Raw genomic sequence first — 25,691 nt, 5'->3', positions numbered from 1 at the left:
AAAAAAAAATTCCACCTCAAATATTCTAAAAATATTTTCGATTTTCTTGCTAATATGGCGTTACTTTTTATAATAAATCGGGGCTATATCTATGAAACCAATTCGAATCTTATTTTGACCTTTGCAGAACAGTATTAATCAACTTTAAAAACTGTATTTATTGCATCAAAATTTTTAATAAATCTAGAAATTTCATAATTTGTAATTACCTTGCACTATATCTCCAAAACTGTTACATTTTTCGTTACCTCATCTTTGGGAACAAATGCCTCTATCACGTTGTTTATGGTGTAATTTTATACCCTCAGCATTTATGCTAACAAGGGAATATACACTTTCAAACGGGCAATATGTGCCTCATCGAAATAATGGTTTTAGACCCCAAGTATGTTTGGACGCAATATGTTTCAGACAATTTGGAGTTGATTTAGTCATGTCCGTCCGTCTGTGTGGCTGGAGCGCACGAAAGCTCTTTAACGGATCAACCGTTCGGAGATGGGTTACACCGGTCTACTCCTTCCGATACCTCCCCCAAAAAACGATAACTCTTAAAAGGAGTAACCGCTTTGGCCTCTACTTTGCACATCGTGAAATTTCTACTAGATTTGGATGAGGTTCCAATATGGACCCAATCCTTGCACTCCTTCCGGTACCTCCCACACAAAATTTCGGAAAAGTTCAGTTTAGGATCTGCTCTCGAATCGCTTTGATTTTTGTTGTAGCAACTTCTATTCACTGTCCTCTATACGACAGTACAAGTTTCTTCAGGGGCAAGTCCATACTTCCTAAGAAAATAGCTTGAAAGGTGCAGAAAACCCCTATGACACCGTGCGTAGTGGTTGGAGCGCAAGATAACTCTTGAACGGATCTGCCGATTCGGTCCAAAAATTGGCCTTCGTAATATTTTGTCCAATCTTAGTTTAAGTTCGAAGATAAGACATGTCAGTCCACTCCTTCAGGTACACCACCCCCCCCCCCCAACCCCAAGAGTTCAAAAATGTTCGGAAAAATTGTGCGCATGATAACTCTTGGTAGTGACCGATTTGATCCATACTTAACGCACCCCAATATATCTACCAAATATATATCAGACATATTCATATTCAAAATTTTGGACATATTCACTATAAGAACTGCTCTGGAATCACTCTGATTTTTGTTGAAGCAACTTTCATTCGCTGTCTCAATTACGGCGGTAAAAGTTTTTCAGGAGCAAGTCGCATGGACTCAAGAAGCATGTCTTGAAAAAAACAGCCCGAAAAGTGTAAAAACCCTCTATGGCACTATGTAGTGGCTGGAGAGCACGGCGACTCTCGAACCAAATACTGAGTTGATCCACACTTTGCATATCATAATATTTCTTCGAATATGAAATCCTTCCGGTACCTCCAACACAAAAATTCGAAAATAGTTTCTAAAATAGTACGCGCGATATCTCATAAACAGAGCAACCCGATTAAGGATCTGTGCGATATAATGGTCCAAAACCTCTGAATTATATGGTGACCAACTGAAACGACAGGTGGTCGCGATATCTAACGAGGGGAATGATACCCAAGATAAGACCCACTTTCAAAATGGAATATGTCGGTCCATTCATTTAGATACCTTCCCCTCAAAACTTTTTGATACCTTCCCCGCAAATATTTTTTTCGGTTCATACGCCCAACATTTTCAAAACCTCATAAATATATACGTTTTTTTATACCCTCCACCATAGTATGGAGGGTATATTAAGTTTGTTTTTCCGTTCGTAACGCATTGAAATACTCATTTGCGACCCTATAAAGTATATATATTCTTGATCAGGGTAAAATTCTGAGTCGATCTGCGCTTGTCCGTCCGTCCATAATCACTCTAGCATCCACAAAAATGGAGATAGAACGCTGAAATTTTGGGAAAATGCGTCTTTTGTTTGCAGGCAGGTCAAGTTCGGCGATGGGCTATATCGGTCCACGCTTAGGTATAGCCCCCATATAGATTTACGGTATTTTGATGTTTTTAGCTGCATTTTCAGACCGATTTAACTATAATTTCACAGGGTTCTTAGTGTTCTTAGTGTAAATAAACTTATATAACAAAAGTTGTGGACATAGGTCCACGTCTTGGTATAGCCCCCATATAACGGTACCCCCGATTTACGGCATTTTGACATTTTTAGCTACATTGACGTTTCACATTTAAATCACATTTCTAGACAGAATTAGCTATAGTTTGATATTTAGGGTTCTTAGTGACAAAAAAACTTACATTCTAAAAAATTATGAACATAGGTCCATGTTTTGGTATAGCCTTCATATGTATAACGGTACCTCCCGATTTTCAGTAATTTGGCAATTTCAGTTTCAATTTTTAACCGAACTAGCTGTAATTTGACGTTTGAAGGTTGTAGTGGTCACCTATATAACGGCACCTCCCGATTTTCGGTACTTTGAGGATTTTACTTAAAATGCTTAACCCAGCGTAGGTCCATGTTTTGGTATAGCCCCAAAACAAACCTCCCGATTTTCCGTACCTTAGCTTTATTTGTTGGCCGAACTGTCTGTAATTTGAAATTTAAGAGCCAACAAAAAATCTGTAACATAAATTGTTCATTTAAGTTCATATTTTCGTATAGCCCACATATAGCGGTACCTCCGAACTAGCTGTTAATGACATTTGAAGTTCCCACGTTATGTACCGATTTACGGTATTTAGCTACAATTTTTTAACCGAATTAGGAGTTATTTGACATTAAAGGCTCCCATCAAAAACTGTCAACATAGGTCCATGTTTTATTATAACCCCTATATAACGGTACCTCCCAATTTCTAGCCCACCAAAAATTGTCAACATACATAGTTAGATATAGGCACCATAAAAAGGAATGAAGCATTTTATGTACATTATTTGACATTTTGACGTACCCACTTCAAGTTGGGGACAGGAATGAAAACTAATTATTCCACTTTTAGTTCAAAATATTTTATGGTGGAGGGGATGAAAAGTTCGGCCCGGCCGAACTTAACACTTTTTTACTTGTTTTTTTTTTTTTCGAAAACAAAAGTGTTTCACATAAGCTGAGGGTATATCTCTGTCGGCAAAGCCGACTGATCTTTTTTTACTTGTTCAATTACAATTTGATACATCATATCACCAAAGCTGTGAAATCAAGTGCCAGAATAAACTTTTGGAATATTTTGAAGAATTGCTGCTCATATTTTTAGAAGATGTTTACAAAAGATTACTCAATTAATTTAGCTGCTACTGACCAGAATTCCTGAAATTGTATAAAATGTTCTACACTACACTAGATGGGTTTTTTCCTAAGTGGCCTGTTCGACACTTAAGTTATACTACTATCGGGCTACAATATTGCTAAAGACTACATGGAAAAAATCAAATTTTGTGTCTAAAAAATAAAGGTAAAGCTAGTTCTGACAAGACAAACCCCAACTAGGATTTTTGTAGTATCAAAATGTAAAATGCCTACTATAATTTGTTTACATATTCAGTGTTGCACAGTGTTAGTCATGATTTTTTTCCATCTGAGTGATTTATAGTAAATTTAGAATTACTTTCCAGAGAAAATAACCTTCGCATCGGTAACTTAATTATTATTGTTGTTTACTTCACAATAAAAAATATAATATTCTCGTGGATTAAATTTTTATTCTTTAATAGCGAATACATTTGCCGATAAATATAACACTCGTTTAAAAGTGCATATTATAATCATGGATACAAAGAAAAAAATGTATGCTGCAGCATTTCTGTAAGCCAAAAAATTTTATTGTGAATGTCATGAGTGATTGCTAAACTACTATCGATTGTGAGTGATTTTCCATAAAATGGGACAAACAGTGATTTATATGAAGTGGTAGTTACTTTGATGGCAAGGAAGGCAATTATGCGGGTGAAATCTGCAATGTCTCAAATGACCAACAAGAAACTACGTGATGAGTGGTGGTAGGTGGTGGTATGGTGAAAACGAAATGCTTGGGCGCGGTGGAAGAAACAGTTGTTGAAAAAACATGACAAACAGGTGGGATGGTGGGTGGTGATAATATTTTAATATTTAATATTACACCATATTTTTAATTACACCATTTTTTGACAACTTCCTGTTATATTAGATTATGATAATTTTTGTTTTGGTGTTTTTTTTTTTGTTTTTACTTACGAATATCATTATGCGTGATATGCTTGAATATGCGTGCGTTTTGTTTTTTAGACACAAAAGAGATAAAATGAATGAAATTGAAAATTGGTGGTTGTGGTAGTGGTGGAGTTGTTGTAGGTGCACTTGTGATTTTAACTGCATTTAATGGAATGTTGATTTTAGAGAAGAGAAACTTTGTTTTATGGGAACAAAATTGTGTGCTTTTTCTTGAATTTATTTTCTATTTGAGTTGAAACCAAATTTTTGTTTAGAAATTTTAGTCACTATTTTCTTTTGTTTTTTCTTCATCTTCTTCTCTCAATACCTTTATATTCAGCAAATTGTATAAAACCAATTGTTTTTGATTTTTGTGTTCTTTTTTGAGTTTTTTTTTTCGAAAAGTTTTATTTTGGAATTTGTTTTTGGGGTGATTTTGGTTTTAGTTTTTCTAAAATTTCTCCGATATGCTATAGATGCGTTTAACGCTCACACATTGACGGCGCAGGCGTTCACATTCAATTTCCCGGAAATCAGCATGCGACGATGTACATGAGCCCACGGTGAATGTGCGATCTTCGTTGATGTCGTCGTGATCTGAGGTATAGGGACAGGATTGTAGCGATGCTTCACCCTGGGTGGAAGATGAGTCAGATGCCTCTTCTTCGTCGTCGTCGTCTTCTTCTTCGGAGGAAGAGATTTGTTGAGTGGAGTTAAGTGATAGGTCGGAACTGTGGCGCTGTAATGCAGACTTTGCTTGATCTACTTCGTTGTTATTGTTGTTTTGCAGTAAGGCCCTCTTCAAGTCTTGGGCAAGTATGCTGCCAACAACTGGTGGTTGTTGGGTTATTATGGGTGTGGGGCAATCAAAGGAGCTACGTTGTGGTTGCTGCTGCTGCTGTTGTTGTTGGAGTAATGGTTGTGTGGTAATAACCCCAGCAGGGTTACCCAAGATGCTGGCTGACTCAGGAAAAATGCGATTATCAGAACCAGATGAAAATTTCGACAGCAGAGATTTGGAGGAATTTTTATTTTTTAATTGCTGTTGTTGCAAGTAATAATAGTCTCGTGGTAATGAGGAGGTGGCATGCAATTCTTGAGTTTCATACACACTAAGATTGGCAGGACGAAACCCAACACTATCCTCTCCAATGCCAACACCACTTAAACCAATACCTCCCGAATGCAGGGCTGGCGTACTAACAGAGTGCTGATTTTCACTATCACGCTGGACCACTTGGGCTTTCAAATCGCTTATAACACTGGCCGTTGATGCCGTGGGTGTTGTCAGGGTAGATAAATTAAAACCAGCTGCAGCCAATTGGGCACTTAGTAGTGGCGTTAAATTCGCCAAAAATTGTTCTTCTTGTTGTTTTTGTCGTTGTTCGTCCAGTTGACGACGATAGGCATCAATTTGATCACTTGTATTTGGGGTGGCACTATGAATGCATCCTTGAAAGAAATCCAATGCTTCATATAGAATAAAACATAGACCCAGGACAAGAAATGTCTCCATCATAACGAGCTGAGAGCCATTGGGCGCAGAACACAAACACACGGGAGCTCTAAGAAATGTTGTGGAAATGTTATTTTAGAGATTTTTTTTTTATTTTTGTTTTGTTTGTTTTCGGTGTTGTTGTTTAATTGTAGTATTTGTTGTTGTTTTTTTAGGTATTAGTAACAAAAGAAATGCTTAGAAAACACTTTGGTGGTGGCAAAACATTTCGAATGTAGTAGTAAGAAAAAGCTTTAAGTGTATCATACAAGTAGAAAAAAGTTTTTTTTAAAAAATTCTTTCACGAAATTTAATACTTTTGTTGTTAATTTTTTGTCTTTTGTTTTTAAGAAAGGTGCTCGAAAAAGCCTAAAAAAGTTGAGTTATAGAAAAAAGTATTTACTTTTTGTTGTTGTATACAAAAAAGTATAAATGGAAGTTTTCAAAGCAAAATTGTGAGAAAATTTGCCAAAAAAGAAAAAATAAGTGATAAATAACAAAAAAAGTAAAGTGGAAATATTTACTAGAACATGCATTGGAAATTATTTTTTACAGAAGCAAAGCAGCAGCTTTCGGTTTTCTGTAATTATAATTAAAATTTAATGCAAAAAGTAGTAAATAATATTATAGGCTATTAAATAAGGTGCCTAGTTATATGCAATATTTACACTATCTAAAGGTATATTGAAAGCTACCTAAAAATATACTTTAGAACAAAAACTTAAAAAATACATGTAGAATAAAAACATATGGGATTATTTACAGCAATAAAAACAAGATTAAAATATATAAATAATTATAGTGTCCTAGAAGTTAGTTGCGTTGAAATAGATTACAGTCTGAAATAGATTATAGTCTCATATGACTATAAAGATATTATCCTAAAATTATCAGTAAACGATTCTGAACAAAATTCCAACAAAAAATTGGGAGTCACGCGAGCCAAACAACCAGAGAATAAAACTTTTCAAACCGTTTCTTATTACAAATAGGGACACAGACAGCGTACCCTTCATTGCTGTCGCCAGCAGCTCAAGCTCTGGTGTCACTGTAACTAAGGGGTAAACGACATCCTGGAACTGTACGTCATAAACGACATAGCAAGGTACTCGTCAATTTTATTGTGGAAACTCGAGAAGAGAGCATCTCGAACGACTTTTGGTATAATTTATCATTGCCAGAAGAAGATGAAGCCATGGGCACGACAGTGAAACATTTCTCCAACTCCAGTCATGATACTGCACCCCAATCCATTGAAAATGTTGCTATATCAACATGACCGCCGGGGCCGTTCGTGTTGGCGTCGCAAAAATCTGACGAACTATTACTTATTCGGCGGAATGCACTGGGAAGAGGACAGTGGCAATGGGGAAACACCCATCAATAAGATGGATGATTTACTGATATCGCAGACCTCCGAGAATGCCAAAACCAGAGAAGCAATGGCAACATACCGAAGGGCAGTTACATACTGCAATAAGTACGCAAATAAAGATCTGAACACTATCAGCGCAAAGGAATTTCAGCTGATAAGATCTAATCTCAAGTTTTTGAGAAAGAAATTCCCACTTCAAACACAAAAGGTAGCCATATCGACGCCCCTAGGCAGGTCACGAAACATACCGAAGAACAGTTACATACTGCAATAAGTACACAAATAAAGATATACATATGTACACTATCGGTGTAAGGGAATTTCAGCTGATAAGATCTAATCTCAAGTTTGTAAGAAGGAAATTCCCACTTCGCGAAGAAAAGTTACCCATATCTAGCCCCCTAGGTGACGAACGGTGGAACTTCTTGTTCGAATAAGTCTATTTATTCGTCCAAGGCGTTTAAGTCACAGTCTTCAAAAAAAGGCTAAGAAAACGACAAAGAAGATTGGGTTATGTTAGGTTAAAGGACGCGCAGTTGTGGTATTAGCCGGCAACTTCACTCGGAGACCTTGTAGTCTATTGTGTTCATCCTAACAAGTATTGAAGAAGTAAGTTATAGAGAAATGAAAATAGGTATCGTAGGAAGAAAGGAGAAAATATATATACATAAATACATACATACTGGAGATTGGAAGAGACTTTAAAAGGTTACGTAAACATTTTTAGTTGTAGAGAAGAGTGAGAGAGAATTTGCCATGTAATGGTACAGAATTTCATTCTCGCTGAAGCCACTTCAGACCCTTGGCGACAAGGAGCAGGGTTGTTGGCTCGGTTTGGCAGAAAGTTGTCAGAGATTGGATCGCATGGTTTGCATTCTGTGGGTCATGAGCATTGGGCAGCGACATAATAGGTTCTCAATTATCTCCGTTACTTCCTCATCTTCGCACAATCTGCAGTAGTCGACAGTATTATCTCTTTCCCATTTGCAGGTAACTGATCTTATTTTGCAGTGACCCGTGATTATTCCCACCGTTAATTTCAGGTATGATTTCTTGAAAGAGAGCAAAGACGTAGTTCTACGCCTCTATATGGTGGGCTACATTACCGTGGACACTCTACAGCCGGGTTCGTTGTGCCACATCTAACCAGCCCTGTCCTGATATATTTGTTCCAATTGCCGCATGAAATGATTGAGTTGTTGATTTCAGTATCGGTTTACTCAGTTCTTCCGCTATTTCATTTCCTTCGATGTAATAATGCCCAGGGACCCAACAATAGGTAGCTCTTCTAAGGTCTTCCTGAAATTAAAGACCGCCACAGATCTGATTGATTGGGATCTAAGTGATTTAGGGACCGCTTGGCTATCAACATAAATAGTCACCGGTCCAGCTATGTCACTTCTCATGCTTCTTATCAGCTCCGCTGCTTTCCTGATCGCTTGGAAGACGCTACAATTTTTGCTCAGCCTATAAATTGAGGGTATCGCAGTAGACGCCTGCTCCCGTTTCCGTTTCCATCTTGGAGCCATCGATAATACCACTTTACCGGGTAGAGGTGGGGAATTTTGGATCCTGGCCTCTCTTGCACTACAAACTTCAACGCATGAGGGACAAGTAGTACATTGAGGGCAGCCTGTGGAATGTCTTTAATTGTGCCGGTTATAAAAAGTTGTGCCCCTCTTTGCACAGTGCTTATTTTATTAAGAAACTATGTCTTGTTCAAAGCATTCCACCAAACCAGAGAACCATAATTAAGAATTGGGCGTACTATTTTCATGAAAATCCAATGGATGACCTGTGGTTTCAGATCCCAACTCTTACCAATTGAATTTGGCAAATAAGCTGTTCAAATCTTCAGGAACGGTTTTACTTGACATCCCATCTGTCTCATCTCTAAAACCCCCCAAAAGATTAACAATCCCCCGGCTGGCAAATATCGACAAGGCTGATCGCAATGGGCACATCAGCGATTGTCATTGATTGCTGGTGGATGATCCTCTTAAGGACATTCTCATCTCGGATATGGTTGACCAGAGTAATGTACTACTCGGCCAGGCAGCTCTATACGGGGAAGTCCAGGTAAGTAGCTGTGATAATAAAGAATGAGTAGATTTTCTTATTTGGACAGCTAAGAACCTTGGCTCGATTTGGTAAGGCAGCAAACTTACAGTTGTACCTGTCTCTGAGATTCCATGTGAGATGGTGATTTCAGCATTATTTCCTCCTCCTTAAATGGAGTTGGAACGAATACTGATGTAAGTCGAGGAACAGCAAGTGGGTCTTTAGATAGGTAAGGGCAAAGGAAGGAAGAGGAAGGAAAGTTAATTTTTATTCCTGCTAGGCAACAATTTTTTTTTAAAGAAGCCACACTTAAAACTTCTGGAAGAGTACGAGTGGAAAAGAAACAAGTAAGAACGGCGTTAAGTTCGGCCGGGCCGAACTTGCTATACCCTCCACCACAAGTTGTATTGAAGTAAAATGGAATAATTAGTTTCCTTTCGTGTATGAAGAAGACTTAATACTAAGTTTCAGCAATTTCAGTAAAACAATGAGAGGCACCGTTCTATGGGGCTATTTCAAAACGTCGATCTATACCGACAAAATTCTGAAGGAAAGTTTTAAGACTCAAAGAACACTAAATACCAAAATTTCCTATATTTCGGTAAGAGAATGTGGCTTAAACGTAAAAAATACCGAAAATCAAGAAGTACGCTTCTATGGGGATACAGGAAGACGTGGACCTATACTGATAATACATACTCTTCTGGAATATTTTATAACTCTTGGAAAACTAAATAACGAATTTCAGCCTTTTCGGTGGGATATTGACGTCACAATCTTCAGTATGACGAAAATCAGGATGTGTCATTCTAAGGAGGCTATATCGAAACGTGGACCTATACCGACGAATTTTTGTCGGAAATGGGGCAATATGAAAGCGTGGACCTGTACAGACAAATTTCTGGCAAACAGTTTTATATCACATTGGAGACTAAATACCAAATTTCAGCCATTTTGGTGGAATATTGAAGTTACAACCTTCAAAATACGGACAATCGGGAGGTACCCACAAATTTAAAGGGGAAGTTTGAGTACCCCCAACGAAGTCTAAATACCAATTCAGCCATTTCGGTGGAATATTGGGGCACAATGTTCAAAATACCGAAATCGGGAGGTAACGTTCTATGGGGGCTATTTAAAGGACCGATACCAACAAAGTTCTGAGGGAAAGTTTTATACCACCAACGTAGACTAAGTACCGAATTTCAGCCATTTCGGTGTGATAATGAAGTTAAAACCTAAAAAATACCGAAAATCGGGAGGTACCGTTCTATCTGAAACCCCAACCCAAAGTTAGTCAGGAATCCCAAGGCTGGCTAGGGAGAAGTGGAGCGTACACTTTGACAACAAACACATTGAGAGCTTTGAATATCAGACCGTAGTCCTCAACATGGAATCTATTAAAATTAAGTTGGGTGCGTTAACTTTGGGAAAGCTTTAATAACACTGTGCAACAAAATGGAGCTCAAAGTCTGGGGGGTGGAAAATTCCTTTGGGGATGAAAGCTCTTGGTGAGTATATACAGAACCCAGAAGGACAGATCCGCCGTGAGTCGAACTTTCGAGATATGGCGTGATGAATATTTAGCTTGAGACCCTATAAGCCCTCAAATATTAGCGTTATATCTATGTCCGCTGTTGTTTTAGATTATTTTTGAGATCACATTTCTTCAGCCAAATCAAATAAGGATTATTTTCGTGGATCATTTTGACATTCTATCTCGCTTCCTTCAATGTCCTTTTCGTCCTTTATTTTAAGAGCCGCTATAAACCACAAGATGACGTTTTTCAGCTTCGAAATGTTCTCAAAAATGTCGGCCAGAAAATTTTAGGTACGGCTCTCATTGACAAAAAATCGATATTGTCGCGTTTTCGTGGTCGTTTTGTGCATTTACCCTGTTTTTGTTAAGAAAAAGACTATATTTTGTTTTTTGTATATTCGTTACAGAACATACAAAAACACAAAACAAAGTTTTTTCTGAGCAAACAGGGGTAAATGTAAAAAATTACTATGAAAACGCGACAAAATCGATTAGCAGTACCTAAAATTTTCTGAGCTACATTTTTGCAGAACATTTCGAAGCTGAAAAACGTTATCTTGTGGTACTTTTATGGCGACTCTTAAAATAAAGGACGAAAAGGACATTGAAGGAAGCAAGATAGAAGGTCAAAATGCTCTACGAAAACAATCCTCATTTGATTTGGCTGAAGAAATGTGATCTCAAAAATAAGCTAATACAACAGCGGACAAAGATATAACCCTAATATCTGAGGGCTTATAGGGTCTCAAGCAAAATATTCACCACGCCATATCTCAAAAGTTCGACTCACGGCGGATCTGTCCTTCTGGGTTTTGTATATACTCACCAAGAGCTTTCATCCCCAAAAGGAATTTTCCACCCCCCAAAATTTCGGTTCACAGTGTAATAGCAGAAGTGTTCGAGAATGTGGTGATTATAGTTCGACTACAGCCAATGTTCGAAGAGAAAGGTCACCCCACACCCAAGCATTGTCATGAAATATGAACTCTATGGGTCGTCTAAATCAGCAAACATCGAGTACTACTAATCTCCATCTCTTCACCAATGGTAAAACTGAGATTAAGGACATTTGAAACTGGACAGACGACTTGAAGTTTCTCTTCCGTCACTTTACCCGCTAGCAAAATTCCATCTGTCGCAATTTAATTACTCTAGAACTAGTTCTAAGCGGTACTAGTACACAATTGACCCCTAAGTAATGTAAAGGGAACCAATTGACTCCTTTTTATCCCCATGAAAACGACGAGTTGTATAAATAATTTGCATTTCCATTTTCTTTGTAACGGCTGTCCCGGCTGAGGTTTGACCCTGGGTCCTCTCCAACAAACAGACAATGTTGTCGAGGTTATTAGCGTTCTAAGCCACTACCAATCTATCAAACTTCTGAACTGGAAGGCATTACAATTCATGAAGAAAAAAAGTCTTTGATTGTATATGTGTGTGTATTGAAGAAGGATCCTAGGAAGACCAGAGACACTAGGCTGATTTGATAGTAAAAAGGCTTCAAAAATACTTCACAACTGCAAATTTGCAATAAGTTTAGTATATATACAAGTTTTCAAACGATCGAACCATATTGGTTGAATGTGTGTAGACTTCGCTAGATATCACTTTCAATATAAAACTCCTCCAGGCTCAATAAATTCAATAAATAAAAACTCTTTATAACTTACATATAAATGCAATAATAGAAGCTGGTGTTGATGGACTGAACATATTCGTACATATTCATATTGTTCTGGTATAAAAAAGGAATATGAAGGAAATTTACAAACTGCGCTCATCTTCTCTTTACCCGCTAGCAATGAAAATTCTGACTGTCGCAATTTAATTAGTCCATAACTAGTTCTAAGCGATACTAGTACACAATTGACCCCTATGTAATGCAAAGGGAACCAATTGACACCTTTATATCCCCAAATAAACTACGAGACGTCAGTTGCGACTATTTACTCTTAAATTATACTGATACATGACTGTAAACTTGGAACTAGTGCAGTACCATCTACGGGAAATGCATGGAGAGTCAAAGGGTATTTTTGCGGACATCCGCTTGTAAAAGTTGATTCAGTTGATTGCACTGTGCTGGGTCTAAAGTGCTAACTAGTTACAGTAACCCAGAGAATCGACGAGTTTCCGATACCGTACTAGTTCATCTTGCTAGCGGGTAATGAGAGGAGTGACATTCCTTTTGTATATTTTAAGCAGATCAAAAACATCAGTAACATTCGCTAGAACTCTTGCGCCAAAATAGCTGTTCTTGGCATTATTCTGATGCCTAAAACCTGGAACAGTAGTGCTTCAGTAGTGAATTAAATGATTCTTTATTTACGACTACGTTCGTAGCCTAAAAATGATGTTCATCTAAAAAGTATTCTATTTCTTCAAATTTCTTCCCTCCGCTTATTGGAATTAAATCCAATATTGTTATTAAATATATTCCAAGACAAGCGTGTGAGAATAGAAATGCAGAATGGCATATCGTTCATTTACTCAAAGAGTGATATAACACAAAAAATTGGGTTATGGGAGTTAGCAATTTCTATTTTTTTCTACGACTTCTATTTTATCTTCTGTCAAATTTTCACGCTCATTTCTCTAAAACTCAACGAGTTACAACTTATTTTCTAGGATTTTGGCAAAAATCATCAAAAAAGGTTTTTTTAGGTTATGAAGCAACAAAATACTTCAAATCTCTTAATTTTGCACATCAATTTAGCACTGATATCTGGCTACCTCTTTACAAAAGATGTACAAGTTTTTATTTTATTTTTTGTGTAGTAACCTTTTTAGGTTGGAAAGACAAATTTCACCAGGCTACTTAAAGCGCGTATTCTAGAAATTTAATTTTTTGAGATGTATCTATGAGTAAATGAGCGTTACGTTGTCCCAAGCTCATGAGCAATTTAAACATTTGATTAAATATCCTAGAACTATGCACCACACATTCACCCTTCGGAGGATTCTACCATTTTTAAATTTCAAAATATGTGTCTTTCCGACACTGTTCATTTGTGAAACTTCGAATCCCCGAAACTATTTCTTATCCTTTCTGCTAATTACCAACAAATATTAAATCTCTAATAAATACTCTTAGTTGTAATTTTATCAACATTCCCAAGCAGCACAGCACATATCGTCTGCAAAACTTTTGCCAAACAAGAACACCATTCACAAATTATAGGGCGGCGGTTTGACACGTTGACATAACTTTTAACCGGTAAAGCAAATTAAATACCAATAATTTTTGCATGACTTTTTAAGAATAAAGTTTTCAATTCCATGTGAGTGAGTGTTTGGGTGCCGAGAGGATTGGCAATTTGTTACCTTAACCACATTATATCAAAGTTGAGCCACTTCTTTTTGTGGATGTGTAAGCCATAGACAAAGTTTGCGAAAAGATTTTACCAGTAACTCAATTGTAATAGAGTTTCTATCGTTCTCTCTCACTCTCTAATCACAATTACCACAAAAACCAAAATCAAATCTACCATTACAATTTTAAGGCAGCAGGTGTGTTCTCCTCTTGGTCCTTAAGTTTCTTTAAGTGACTGTTGAACATGAAATTAAATTTTGCAGGTTATTAAGATTCTAATACTATCCCCCCCTACCTGCCATCATTGCTAAGTAAAATTCCTTCCAAATCATTGAATCTCCCATCACCTCCTCTCTCTCTCCTTTTTTCCTCAAGTATGCATGAATGAAGAAAATTTGAATATTTCATAGAAATTAATAGGCTTAGTAAAATTGTAAATCTCTTATCCTAGTGACTATTTAGAAGAACATTTAACAGTTGAGCTGTTTTAAAGCCGGATACTACTAGAGAAAAGGAAGCAGCATAAATGGGATAAGAATGGCTGGTTGGTTGGTTGGCTGGCTGGCTAGACCCATCTTATGGATTCCAATTTTCCTTTTTTTGCTAAATGTTTGGCTGTATGTGTGTGTTCCTTCACTCATTTCCGTTTCCGGCATTTTCCCTGCTATCAAAATATATGTTGTGCCTTTCGAAAATTTCCTCCTACCATTCTGCTTTGTTTGGGCAACAACAAATTTCCTCTTACCTTGCCTTATTTCCTACTCATTACTAAATTGGGGCGAGGGCGGGAAATTTGTAAAATCATTTAAATTTAGGGCTCTAACAATTTTGCTAGGTGTTTTAGATAATTTCCATCAAATTTAATTTGAGTAGATAAAAATGAACTACCCTCATTCACATAGGAAGATGTCTAGTTTAATACTTGGCATGGATGAAAGGTAATACTGCTGCCATGCTTTAAGCAGCGTATTTGGCACAATTCCAATTTTATTTGGGAAAAATTTGGGTGTGGGGAAATATTTGTTGGAAACATTGATGGAATGGCAAATGGAAATTAAAGAAAATTTTTTTTCAATTTCATTAAATTTTATATGATTTAATTTTCATATTTGCTGCCTTAATGTATGCCTTTTAAATGAAATACAAATTTAACCTAAAAACCCAGGGGAACGAAAACATTACACAATTTATTAAATTGAATTCACTTTTATGTCAGCAGAAAGTAATCAAGGTAAACATTTGACGGCGTTTTAAACTAACAAAAATATACAAATTAGTGGGTAGTAATTGCAAATTTGACTCCAAAGACAAACAAAACGTATATTTAAAATTCCACTCAACTCCAGCAAAAAAAATCAATAATCCAAATAACGGGTATTTATTGGGTTAATTTAGTCAATTTTGTCAGGACAGGAGTAGCTGTTTTCATTATAGTATTTAGGACCATGCCAAAATCATGGATGTTAGGACTCGTATGTTAGATGTATTCACTGGACAATATCCGTAGACTATCCCCGTATTTTCACATACAATATTAGGGACCTATGACTTATCCTGATGACTTTATTTTAGTTTATAGTATTAAATACGTAATTTTTCAAAGTCCGATCTGGGTTTTCAATATTTTCCCTATATATGTTCACCACAGATATTTCAAAAACAGTTTGGATCGAGCACACATTTTGTAACGTCATTTTCTTAACAAAATATTTTACTTAGATATCTAGTTTGTTCTGGGACTTACAGTGAAATTTTGTGTAGAATATTTCTTCTTTTAACACCTTTCGTCTAAAACTAAATGTCATGTTACTTTCATGCATCAACTCGAAAAAGGAACAAAATAAATTTATTCAAAAACTCTTTGGGTGTTTTGTTGGCAAACTTGATGTATATATTTTCTTGATATATATTGTAAATACATATTTCATTTATTCGGTGACTTATATTAAAATTTGATGGAGAATATTTTTGTCTTTGACGTCTTCTATCTAGAATGAAGTTTTGCGGGACAAAACTTAATAAACTCAGATAAAGTACAGATTCCTGGCGTTTAGGTACGATTTAGAGTTTTGGCAGTTATGGCAAATAATTCTGTAGAATATTTTGATCTGATACGATCACATTTTAAGGGAGGTTTTAAAGGTTTTTGAAAAAAGGGACCAACAATACCCGTTTAGTGACTCGCATGAGGGTTAATTTTTTTCATAAAAAGATACCCCGCATTATTGTCAATAATATTGCCAAAGGCACTTTATGCCTAAATTGTAAGGATCCCAAGGAATCTGATTTCGAATATTTCAAAACCTGTAGAAATGGGCGAAAATTGCCACACCTATTTACGTTACTTCCCGACGTAAACTTTCAAAACGCCGATACACGTGTCTTCTTTTTTCGGTCCACTTTCATTATCTGTGCGGGGTTTCTTGTAATTTTAAAAGAGTTCAATTTTGTTGTACTTTGTAATTGGACCCATTATGACGTTAGGGACGTTTACTACCTTCAGTGAAAACAAAATGTAAAATTACAGCCGATTCGGTTGGAAAGGAAACTGAATTAAATGAGGTTCCAATATGGACTCAATCGCTCCACTCCTCCGAGTACCTCCCACACAAAATTTTGAAAAAGTTCGGTTGGACCTGCTCTCGAATCGCTTTGATTTTTATATTCACCGCAACTTATACGACGGTAAAAGTTTCATCTGGAGCAAGTCCATACTTCCTGAGAAAATAGCCTGAATGGTGCAAAAAACCCCTATGACACCGTGTGTAGTGGTTGGAGCGCAAGATATGTAACTCTCGAACGGATCTGCCGATTCGGTCCAAAATTTGGTCTTCGTAATATTTTGCCCAAACTTAGTTTAAGTTTGAAGATAATCCACATCGGTCCTTTTCTTCAGGTACCTCCCCCACAAATGTTCAAAAATGTTTGAAAAATTTTGAGCACAATAACTCTTGAAGGGAGTGACCGATTTGGTTCATACTTTACACATCCTAATATATCTTCCAGATATAGATCAGGTTTGAATATTGTCCACTCCTTCGGGTACCTTCCACATAAAATTTCAGATAAGTTCACTTTAAGACCTGCTCTCGAATCACTTTGATTTCTGTTGAAGCAACTTGCAATATTTTTTCAGTGGCAAGTCTATACTTCTTGAGAAAACAGCCCGAAAAGTGTAAAAACCACCATATGTAGTCACTGGAGAGTACGAAAACTCTCGAACTGATCAACCGATTTGGTTCAAAATTTGGCCTTCGTTATATTTTGTTCAAACTTAATTTGAGTTCCAAGATGAGCAACAACTCCCGGTACTTCCCCAAAGTATTTAAAAATGTCACTAAAATTTTATGCACGATATCTCTTGAACTTGGCAACTAATTTGGTCCAAACGTAGGATCTCCTAATATTTTGTCCAAATTTAGTTTAATTTCTAAAATGGCCGATATTGATCTTCTCCGTAGCGCACCTCCCCCACGAAAGTTCAACATTGGTGCCTAAATACAGATTAGGGTCTGTTCCAAGATCCTTTGGAAGTGTATACCGATGCTGTTCGTTGTGGTCATGTTTACAGCCATATTATGTTTTCCCTGGACAAGTCTATGCTTTCTGACATACTGGTCCAAAAGTTATAGGATGACCCATTGAAATGACTATAGGGTCCAATATATATGAAAAAGATATAACTCTCAAAATAAAATGCACTTCCATAATGGACTATGTCGGCCCATTCCTTTAAGTACCACCTTGGCAACACTTTTAAACTTTAATCCTAATCCACATTTTTGTCGTCAAGTTCAAATGTCCAAAAAGGACCACCGATTTTTGAAAAGACCCTAAATACATTCGATCTGTCCGTAAACTAAAGTTTCATGCTGATCAGGAATATATATAATTTTATGGTTCTCATATGATTACATAAAGTGCATTAAACCGGAATGCTTTTTACACATTTACTTCAAATGTATGGTGCATGCTTTTAGGAGCTCTACATAAATAATAGAACTGTTGCAGGCATGATTGAATTAAAAGGTGGCGTAAAACGGCCAGCTGATTGGTTTCAATCTATGAAAACGTAAACCACCATTTTGTTAGCTTGAAGAATTTTTAATTAAATTAGAGGTTTGTTGTGATGTGACAGACTTTGAACTCATATCTAGCTGTTAACCAACATCTATTGAGCTAAACTTAGCTAAATTTTCTAAACAAAAATTCGAATGTAAATGACTTTCTTATATGTTCAGTGATTAATTTGTAGATCAAATGGTTTGCCTTTTATAGAGGGCTTTACATTAAATTAAATTTGTAGTTTAATTTAAATTGGATTCATGCTTTAGGTATACGAATAAAAAAATTTTTTATCTTATTTTAAGAATATTTCAAAACTTTTTAATTATATACAACTCTAATTTAATTTACACAATATATTACTATTTATTTTAATTAAAATTTATTTCCCAAAAACTCTCTAAACTAGAATTCCATTAATTAATAATTTACATTAAACTATTATTTATTGTTTCAACCCGGTAAAAGTTTATCTAATAACAAATAACATTTTTTTCCAAAATTAATGAAAATGTTAATGAAAAAAGGTGTAGAGAAGAAAATATGATATCAAAGAAAAAGTTTTACAACTTTCCAGGTATTGTACAATTTATTATCCTCGACTTGGCGGCTGGTGGCTAAGGCAAAGTTCTAAAACAAATATGAAAAATAAAACTTTTTGTTTCAACACTACTCCAGCATAGAGATGGTTTTTACCGGGTATTTACCCGGTAAATACCCACACGGTGGGTAAATACCGGGTAAATACCCATTTGTGGGTATTTATTTGGGTATTTACTATATTGAATGGCAAATACAACATTTTACACCCTATTCCTGGGTTTAGGTTGTAAATTCGTTTCAAATGGATAGTTTTACAATACTTTAGACTAGTGGGTAAATACTTGGGTAAATACCCGAGTATTTACCCAAGTGTTGGGTAAAAACTCATTAACTGCCGAACCACTTGACGTAGGCTGACAAAATTTGGCTTACATCTTTCTTATGTCAACAGAACTTCTGGTACTGAACATGGGGTCTCTGGGTCCATGTTTTGATATAGCCCCCATATAGCCGTACCTCCCGATTTAAGGTATTTTTCATCTATTAGCCACATTTTACAACCAAATTGGCTGTAATTTGGCACAGTGAGTCCTCATGGAGCAGCAAATATCCTTGCAAAAATTTGTCAATATAGGTCCACGTTTTCTAATAGCCCCCATATAAGGATACCCCGATTTCGAGTATTTACCCAAATTTTGGGTAAAAACTCATTAACTGCCGAACCACTAGACGTAGGCTGACAAAATTTGGCTCAAATCTTACTTATGACAAAAGAACTTCTGGTACTGAACATGGGGTCTCTGGGTCCATGTTTTGATATAGCCTCCATATAACCGTACCTCCCGATTTAAGGTATTTTTTGTCTATTTGCCTCATTGTAAAATCATAGTGGCTGAAATTTGGCATAGTGAGTTCTCAATATGTAGAAAATACCCTTGCAAAAACTTGTCAACATAGGTCCACTTTTTCTAATAGCCCCCATATAAGGGTACCCCGATTTCGAGTATTTACCCAAATTTTGGGTAAAAACTCATTAACTGCCGAACCACTTGACGTAGGCTGACAAAATTTGGCTCAAATCTTTCTTATGTCAAAAGAACTTCTGGTACTGAGCATGGGGTCTCTAGGTCCATGTTTTGATATAGCCCCCATATAGCTGTACCTCCCGATTTAAGGTATTTTTCATCTATTAGCCACATTTTACAACCAAATTGGCTGTAATTTGGCACAGTGAGTCCTCAAAGAGTATAATATATCCTTGCACATACTTGTCAACGTAGGTCCACGTTTTCCTGTAGCCCTCATATAAGGGCACCCCGATTTCGAGTATTTACCCAAAATTGGGTAAAAACTCATTAACTGTCGAACCAGTTGACGTTGGCTGACAAAATTTGGCTCAAAACTTTCTTATATCAATAGTAATAAGGGTATTGAAAATGGAGTCCCTGGGTCCATGTTTTGATATAGGTCCCATATAGCCGTACCTCCCGATTTAAGGTATTTTTAACTATTAGCCACATTTTACAATCATACTGACTGTAATTTGGTACAGTGGGTTCCCAATATGTATAAAATATCCTTGCAAAAAATTGTCGACGTAGGTCCTCGTTTTCTTGTGGCCCCAATATGGGTTTCTGAAATCGGGAGGTACGGCTATATCAAAAAGTGGACCCAGGGACTCCATTTTCAATACTTTTAATACTATTGATATAAGAAAGTTTCTAGCCAAATTTTATGAGCCTACGCCAATGGTTCGGCAGATAAAGAGTATTTACCCAATATTTGGGTAAATACTTGAAATCGGGATACCCATATATGGGGGCTATAAGAAAGCGTGGACCTACGTTGACAAATATTAGCAAGGATATTTAATGCTCATTGAGGACTCACTGTGCCAAATTACAGCCAATTTGGTTGTAAAATGTGGCTAATAGATGAAAAATACCTTAAATCGGGAGGTACAGCTATATGGGGGCTATATCAAAACATGGACCTAGAGACCCCATGTTCAGTACCAGAAGTTCTTTTGACATAAGAAAGATTTGTGCCACGTTTTGTCAGCCTACGTCAAGTGGTTCGGCAGTTAAAGAGTTTTTACCCAAAATTTGGGTAAATACTCGAAATCGGGGTACCCTTATATGGGGGCTATTAGAAAACGTGGACCTATATTGACAAATTTTTGCAAGGATATTTTCTGCTCCTTGAGGACTTACTGTGCCAAATTACAGCCAATTTGGTTGTAAAATGTGGCTAATAGATGAAAAATACCTTAAATCGGGAGGTACGGCTATATGGGGGCTATATTAAAACATGGACCTAGAGACCCCATGTTCAGTACCAGAAGTTCTTTTGACATAAGAAAGATTTCTGCCACGTTTTGTCAGCCTACGTCAAGTGGTTCGGCAGTTAAAGAGTTTTACCCAAAATTTGGGTAAATACTCGAAATCGGGGTACCCTTATATGGGGGCTATTAGAAAACGTGGACCTATATTGACAAATTTTTGCAAGGATATTTTCTGCTCCTTGAGGACTTACTGTGCCAAATTACAGCCAATTTGGTTGTAAAATGTGGCTAATAGATGAAAAATACCTTAAATCGGGAGGTACGGCTATATGGGGGCTATATTAAAACATGGACCTAGAGACCCCATGTTCAGTACCAGAAGTTCTTTTGACATAAGAAAGATTTCTGCCACGTTTTGTCAGCCTACGTCAAGTGGTTCGGCAGTTAAAGAGTTTTTACCCAAAATTTGGGTAAATACTCGAAATCGGGGTACCCTTATATAGGGGCTATTAGAAAACGTGGACCTATGTTGACAAGTTTTTGCAAGGGTATTTTCTACATATTGAGAACTCACTATGCCAAATTTCAGCTACTATGATTGTACAATGAGGCAAATAGTCAAAAAATACCTTAAATCGGGAGGTACGGTTATATGGGGGCTATATCAAAACATGGACCCAGAGACCCCATTTTCAATGCTAGATATTCTCTTGACATAAGTAAGATTTGAGCCAAATTTTGTCAGCCTACGTCAAGTGGTTCGGCAGTTAATGAGTTTTTACCCAACACTTGGGTAAATACTCGGGTATTTACCCAAGTATTTACCCACTTGTTTAAAGTATTGTAAAACTATCCATTTTGAATCGATTTCATAGCCTAAACCCAGAAATAGGGTCTAAGATGTTGTATTAGCGATTCAATATAGTAAATACCCAAATAAATACCCACAAATGGGTATTTACCCGGTATTTACCCAATTTACCCAATTTACCGGGTATTTACCCATTGGGTATTTACCCACTGTCCATCTCTACTCCAGCACAAGGAAATAGAAATATTTCCTAAAATTAGAAAGGAAAAAAAACAACAATGAAGAGAAGTTTGTAAATGTACGTCCATTCCTAGACAAATAATTTTATGAGAGTGTAAAAGGGATTTATTTATTTGTTCTAATGAAAGGTTAAACCGGAGACTAACTAGAATGGAAGAAACCCTTAAGGTAGGTAAAATGAAATAAAATTGAAATTGATGTGTGTTGTGAAAATAAATACATAAAAGGTTTTGTGTTTAGAGTAAAAATGACGATTGGGCATGCGGAACTATTAGTCCCTATTTACATTGGGCGAGTTTACTTGCGGCAATTGTCATTTTGTAGGAGAGAGAGGTGAGGCATATGGTAACCCTTTGCCTCTCAGCACCCTTTCTCACCTACAAACTGACAATTGCCGCAAGTAAACTCGCCTAATGTAAATTGGGACTTAGAAAAGGTAATGAAATCATTCCAACTGAGTATGTTTATTTGACTTTTATATTTGAGTTCATTTGCTTTCTTGTATAAAATAATTCATTAATATAAGATTCAATTCTAAGAGTGGCGTGAGTGGCGTTGGAAACGTTCTTTAAAATCGACTTTTTAGTGAGCAAGGGCATCTGTCAAGTTCGCTCTGTTCTTAGTTCAGTTGGAAAAGTCTTGTCAGTAGACTCAGCGACATGGCATTTTGGGAAAAAGAAATATAAAATTGTCCAGATAGTGTGTATTCGCTGGGTATTCCAAAAATATTACTTATAAATAAATTCGAAAAAAATCGTATGAAATTTGAATTTGAATTACCGGCTAATTTATAACGTCTACAAAAAATTCTTTTATACCTTATCTCAGAATGTGGATTTTTTAATGAATTATGTTCTTCATACTACCGAACGCAAGACAAACAACATCAGTGAACATTTGCTGTACACATCTACTTCATATGCATGGTGCATGCTCTTGGGAGTTGTACATAAATAAGATAAAATTTGCACAGAAAAGAGTCCCTCAATTTGATGATTAAAATATCCGCATCAAAAATACCTATATAATAAAAATCATAGACAAATAAAAGAATAGACAGAGAAATTGTAGTGTGCTTGTTTTTTGTAGGGGTCGTTCTTACAACCAATATGCTGTGTGTTCACTCAATTGCATTTTGTTTTTGGGTAAATTCCAAGATTTTTTTGATTTTTTTATATGAGGGTGTAGATCCGGCCAAATACTACCCACATATTGTATTTTACCATCAAAAATAGTTTAAAACTGTATAGTTTTTGCCATTTTAACGATTGTGTATCTCGTAAACTGACTCAATTCTCATTGAGTGAGAGAATTTAGGTAAGAGGTTTTCTTTGTCTATTCTTTTATTTGCCTAGGATAAAAATATTTTTAAGCTGTTAGCCAACATGTATTGGATAAACATTTTTATAAAGGTTGGTTAAATTGGAAGTGCCGATGTTAATGTTGGATAAAACTATTTATTTAGGAAATTATTTTGATTTCCTTTTATTGTGATTATTGATATGGATCAATTACGTATTGAATGAATGTATAAACGTCAGTCAACGAAACATATTTGTTACACGTTTACATGGTGTATGCTTTAATGAACTGTGGATAAATGATTGAAATTTTGCAGGGATAAATGTTCCTCAAATTGATCGTTGAAATAACCGTATCCTAAGTCACTTTTGGTAGATTTTGAGGTAACTGAGCAAACCAAACCGCATTCACCCATAAGAACGTTAAAAACTTGGGTTTGGCCGTCGGGTTAGTAACCCTCTCCTAGAAAAAATAGCCTACAATGAAAAAACGAAAGAAAAGAAAAACAAACCCCTTTAAAGTTGACGAACCCCGCCAACGTTTTAAGGACCATGATCTGCGAATCTGCACCTGGAATGTTCGCACTCTTTATAGAGAAGGTTCAGTTTACGCATTGGCAGATATACTTGAAAAGTACAAGGCCGACATTACTGTCATACAGGAAATACGATGGAACGGCAAAGGCGTCACAACAACACCTAAAGGTGACGCACTGTATTATAGCTGCCATGACATAAGTTTGGTTGCGGATTTGTAGTTGGTCGGAGGTTAAAACATCTGGTCTCCAGCTTCACCGCAGTGAATGAAAGACTCGCTGCAATTCGATTAAAAGCAAAATTCTTCACCATCAGCTTTATTTGCGCTCATGCTCCCACTGAAGACAAGGACGAACAGACCAAATATATATTTTACGAGCGTTTAGAAGAAACTTATGGCCGTTGCCCTGCCCATGACATTAAAATTATACTAGGCGATTTTAATGCCAAAATTGGAAAGAAGAATATCTTTGGCCCAACAGTCGGGAAATTCAGTCTCCACAGTGAAACATCTGACAATGGTATGAGGCTGATATACTTTGCAGCTGCAAGAAACATGGTAGTTAGCAGTACCAGATTTAAGCATCTCGATATTCATAAGGGCACCAGGCTGTCTCCAGATCAAAGAACAAGAAATCAAATTGATCATGTTGTGATAGATGGAAGACATTCAAAGAGCGTATTGGATGTAAGATCGTTCCGAGGTGCAAACATAGACTCGGACCACCACCTTGTTGCAGCAAAGGTACGTACCAGATTAAACGTAGCAAACAAAGTGCGAACAGACACAACACGAAAGTTGGACATCGGTAAGCTGTAATCACAACAGATAGCCACAGCATATTCCACTCAACTGGCTCAACAGCTAAATCAAAGCACTCCTCGTCCCGATAACATATCGGGACAATTGCAAAACATTGCCCACTCCATGCAAACAGCCGCAAAATCAGTACTTGGATACCAGAGACCTCCACCAAGGAATCCATGGTATGACCAGGAGTGTCGTGCTGCTACCGAAGAGAAAAATGTGGCATATAGGGCTACTTTACAAGCAGTAGCAACGCGTAGCGTACGAGAGAGGTATCGGGAGAAAAAGAGAGATGAGAAACGTCTTTTCCGCAGATAAAAGAGAGAGATGGAAAAGCGGGAGTGTGAACAAATCGAGATGTACAGGAGACAGAATGAAGTCCGAAAATTCTACCAAAGAGTGAAACATCAAATTGATGGCGTTGGTACAGGCACCTCCTCCTGTAGAGACCAGCAAGGTAATTTGATAACTGATACAGATAGTGTGCTAAGGATATGGAAAGAACATTTTTCCAAACTGTTGGTATCCAATAGTAGTGAAGTCGACGAAAATACCACAGATACAATCCCAGAAGATGGTATTGAATGAAGATGAGGTGAAGACAGCAATAAACCGGCTGAAGAATAATAGGGCAGCAGGCCTACCAGCCGAGATATTTAAAACCGGAGGCGACACGCTGATAAGGTGTATGCATAAGCTAGTTAGCTCCATCTGGCAGGAAGAACGCGTACCCGACGATAGGAACCTGAGCATCCTGTGTCCCGTCCATAAGAAAGGAGATAAGACTTTATGCTCCTACTATAGGGTCATAAGTCTTCTCCCTATCGCCAAGATAGTGTCAGGGATATTATGCGAACGACCAAAGCTTATGGTCAACGAGGTAATTGGGCCATACCAATGCGGCTTTAGACGTGGCAAGTCCACCATTGACCAGATATTTACACTGCGGCAAATACTGGAGAAGACCCAAGAGATGCAGATCGACACCTGCCACCTTTTTGTCGATTGTAAAGCAGCCTTCGACAGCCCCCTACGTTCAAAGGTATTCCAAGCCATGTCTGAATTTGGTATCCCCGCAAAGCTCATTCGGCTTTGTAAAATGACTCTAACTGACACAAGATCTTCAGTTAAAATAGGAAAGAACCTCTCCGAAGAGTTTTGTACCAAAGGAGGTTTC

General features: G+C 36.9%; 2 protein-coding genes across 6 annotated transcripts in view; both read right to left on the bottom strand.

The window, feature by feature from the left end:
* LOC141398713 (neurobeachin-like) overlaps positions 1-25,691 on the bottom strand; it is a 906,809-nt gene that overhangs the window by 92,447 nt on the left and 788,671 nt on the right. The gene's annotated exons all lie outside the window — the stretch shown is intronic.
* LOC141398712 (uncharacterized) overlaps positions 1-25,691 on the bottom strand; it is a 116,501-nt gene that overhangs the window by 27,601 nt on the left and 63,209 nt on the right. For 2 of the 5 annotated variants that reach the window (XM_073976288.1, XM_073976289.1), the window contains exon 2: positions 4,632-6,002. In XM_073976288.1, the coding sequence (XP_073832389.1) occupies positions 4,632-5,657 (1,026 nt within the window). In that variant the 5' untranslated portion in view covers positions 5,658-6,002. Of the gene's footprint in view, positions 1-4,589; positions 6,003-25,691 lie in introns of those variants that run through there. The other 3 variants (XM_073976290.1, XM_073976287.1, XM_073976291.1) reach the window with 2 other exon arrangements.

The sequence above is a fragment of the Musca autumnalis genome, unplaced genomic scaffold, assembly GCF_047663935.1.
Source record: "Musca autumnalis isolate F117 unplaced genomic scaffold, ASM4766393v1 scaffold_3, whole genome shotgun sequence".
Lineage (NCBI taxonomy): Eukaryota > Metazoa > Arthropoda > Insecta > Diptera > Muscidae > Musca > Musca autumnalis.
The sequence above is the reverse complement of the archived record's forward strand: the minus strand, read 5'-3'. Positions and strand labels throughout refer to the sequence as shown.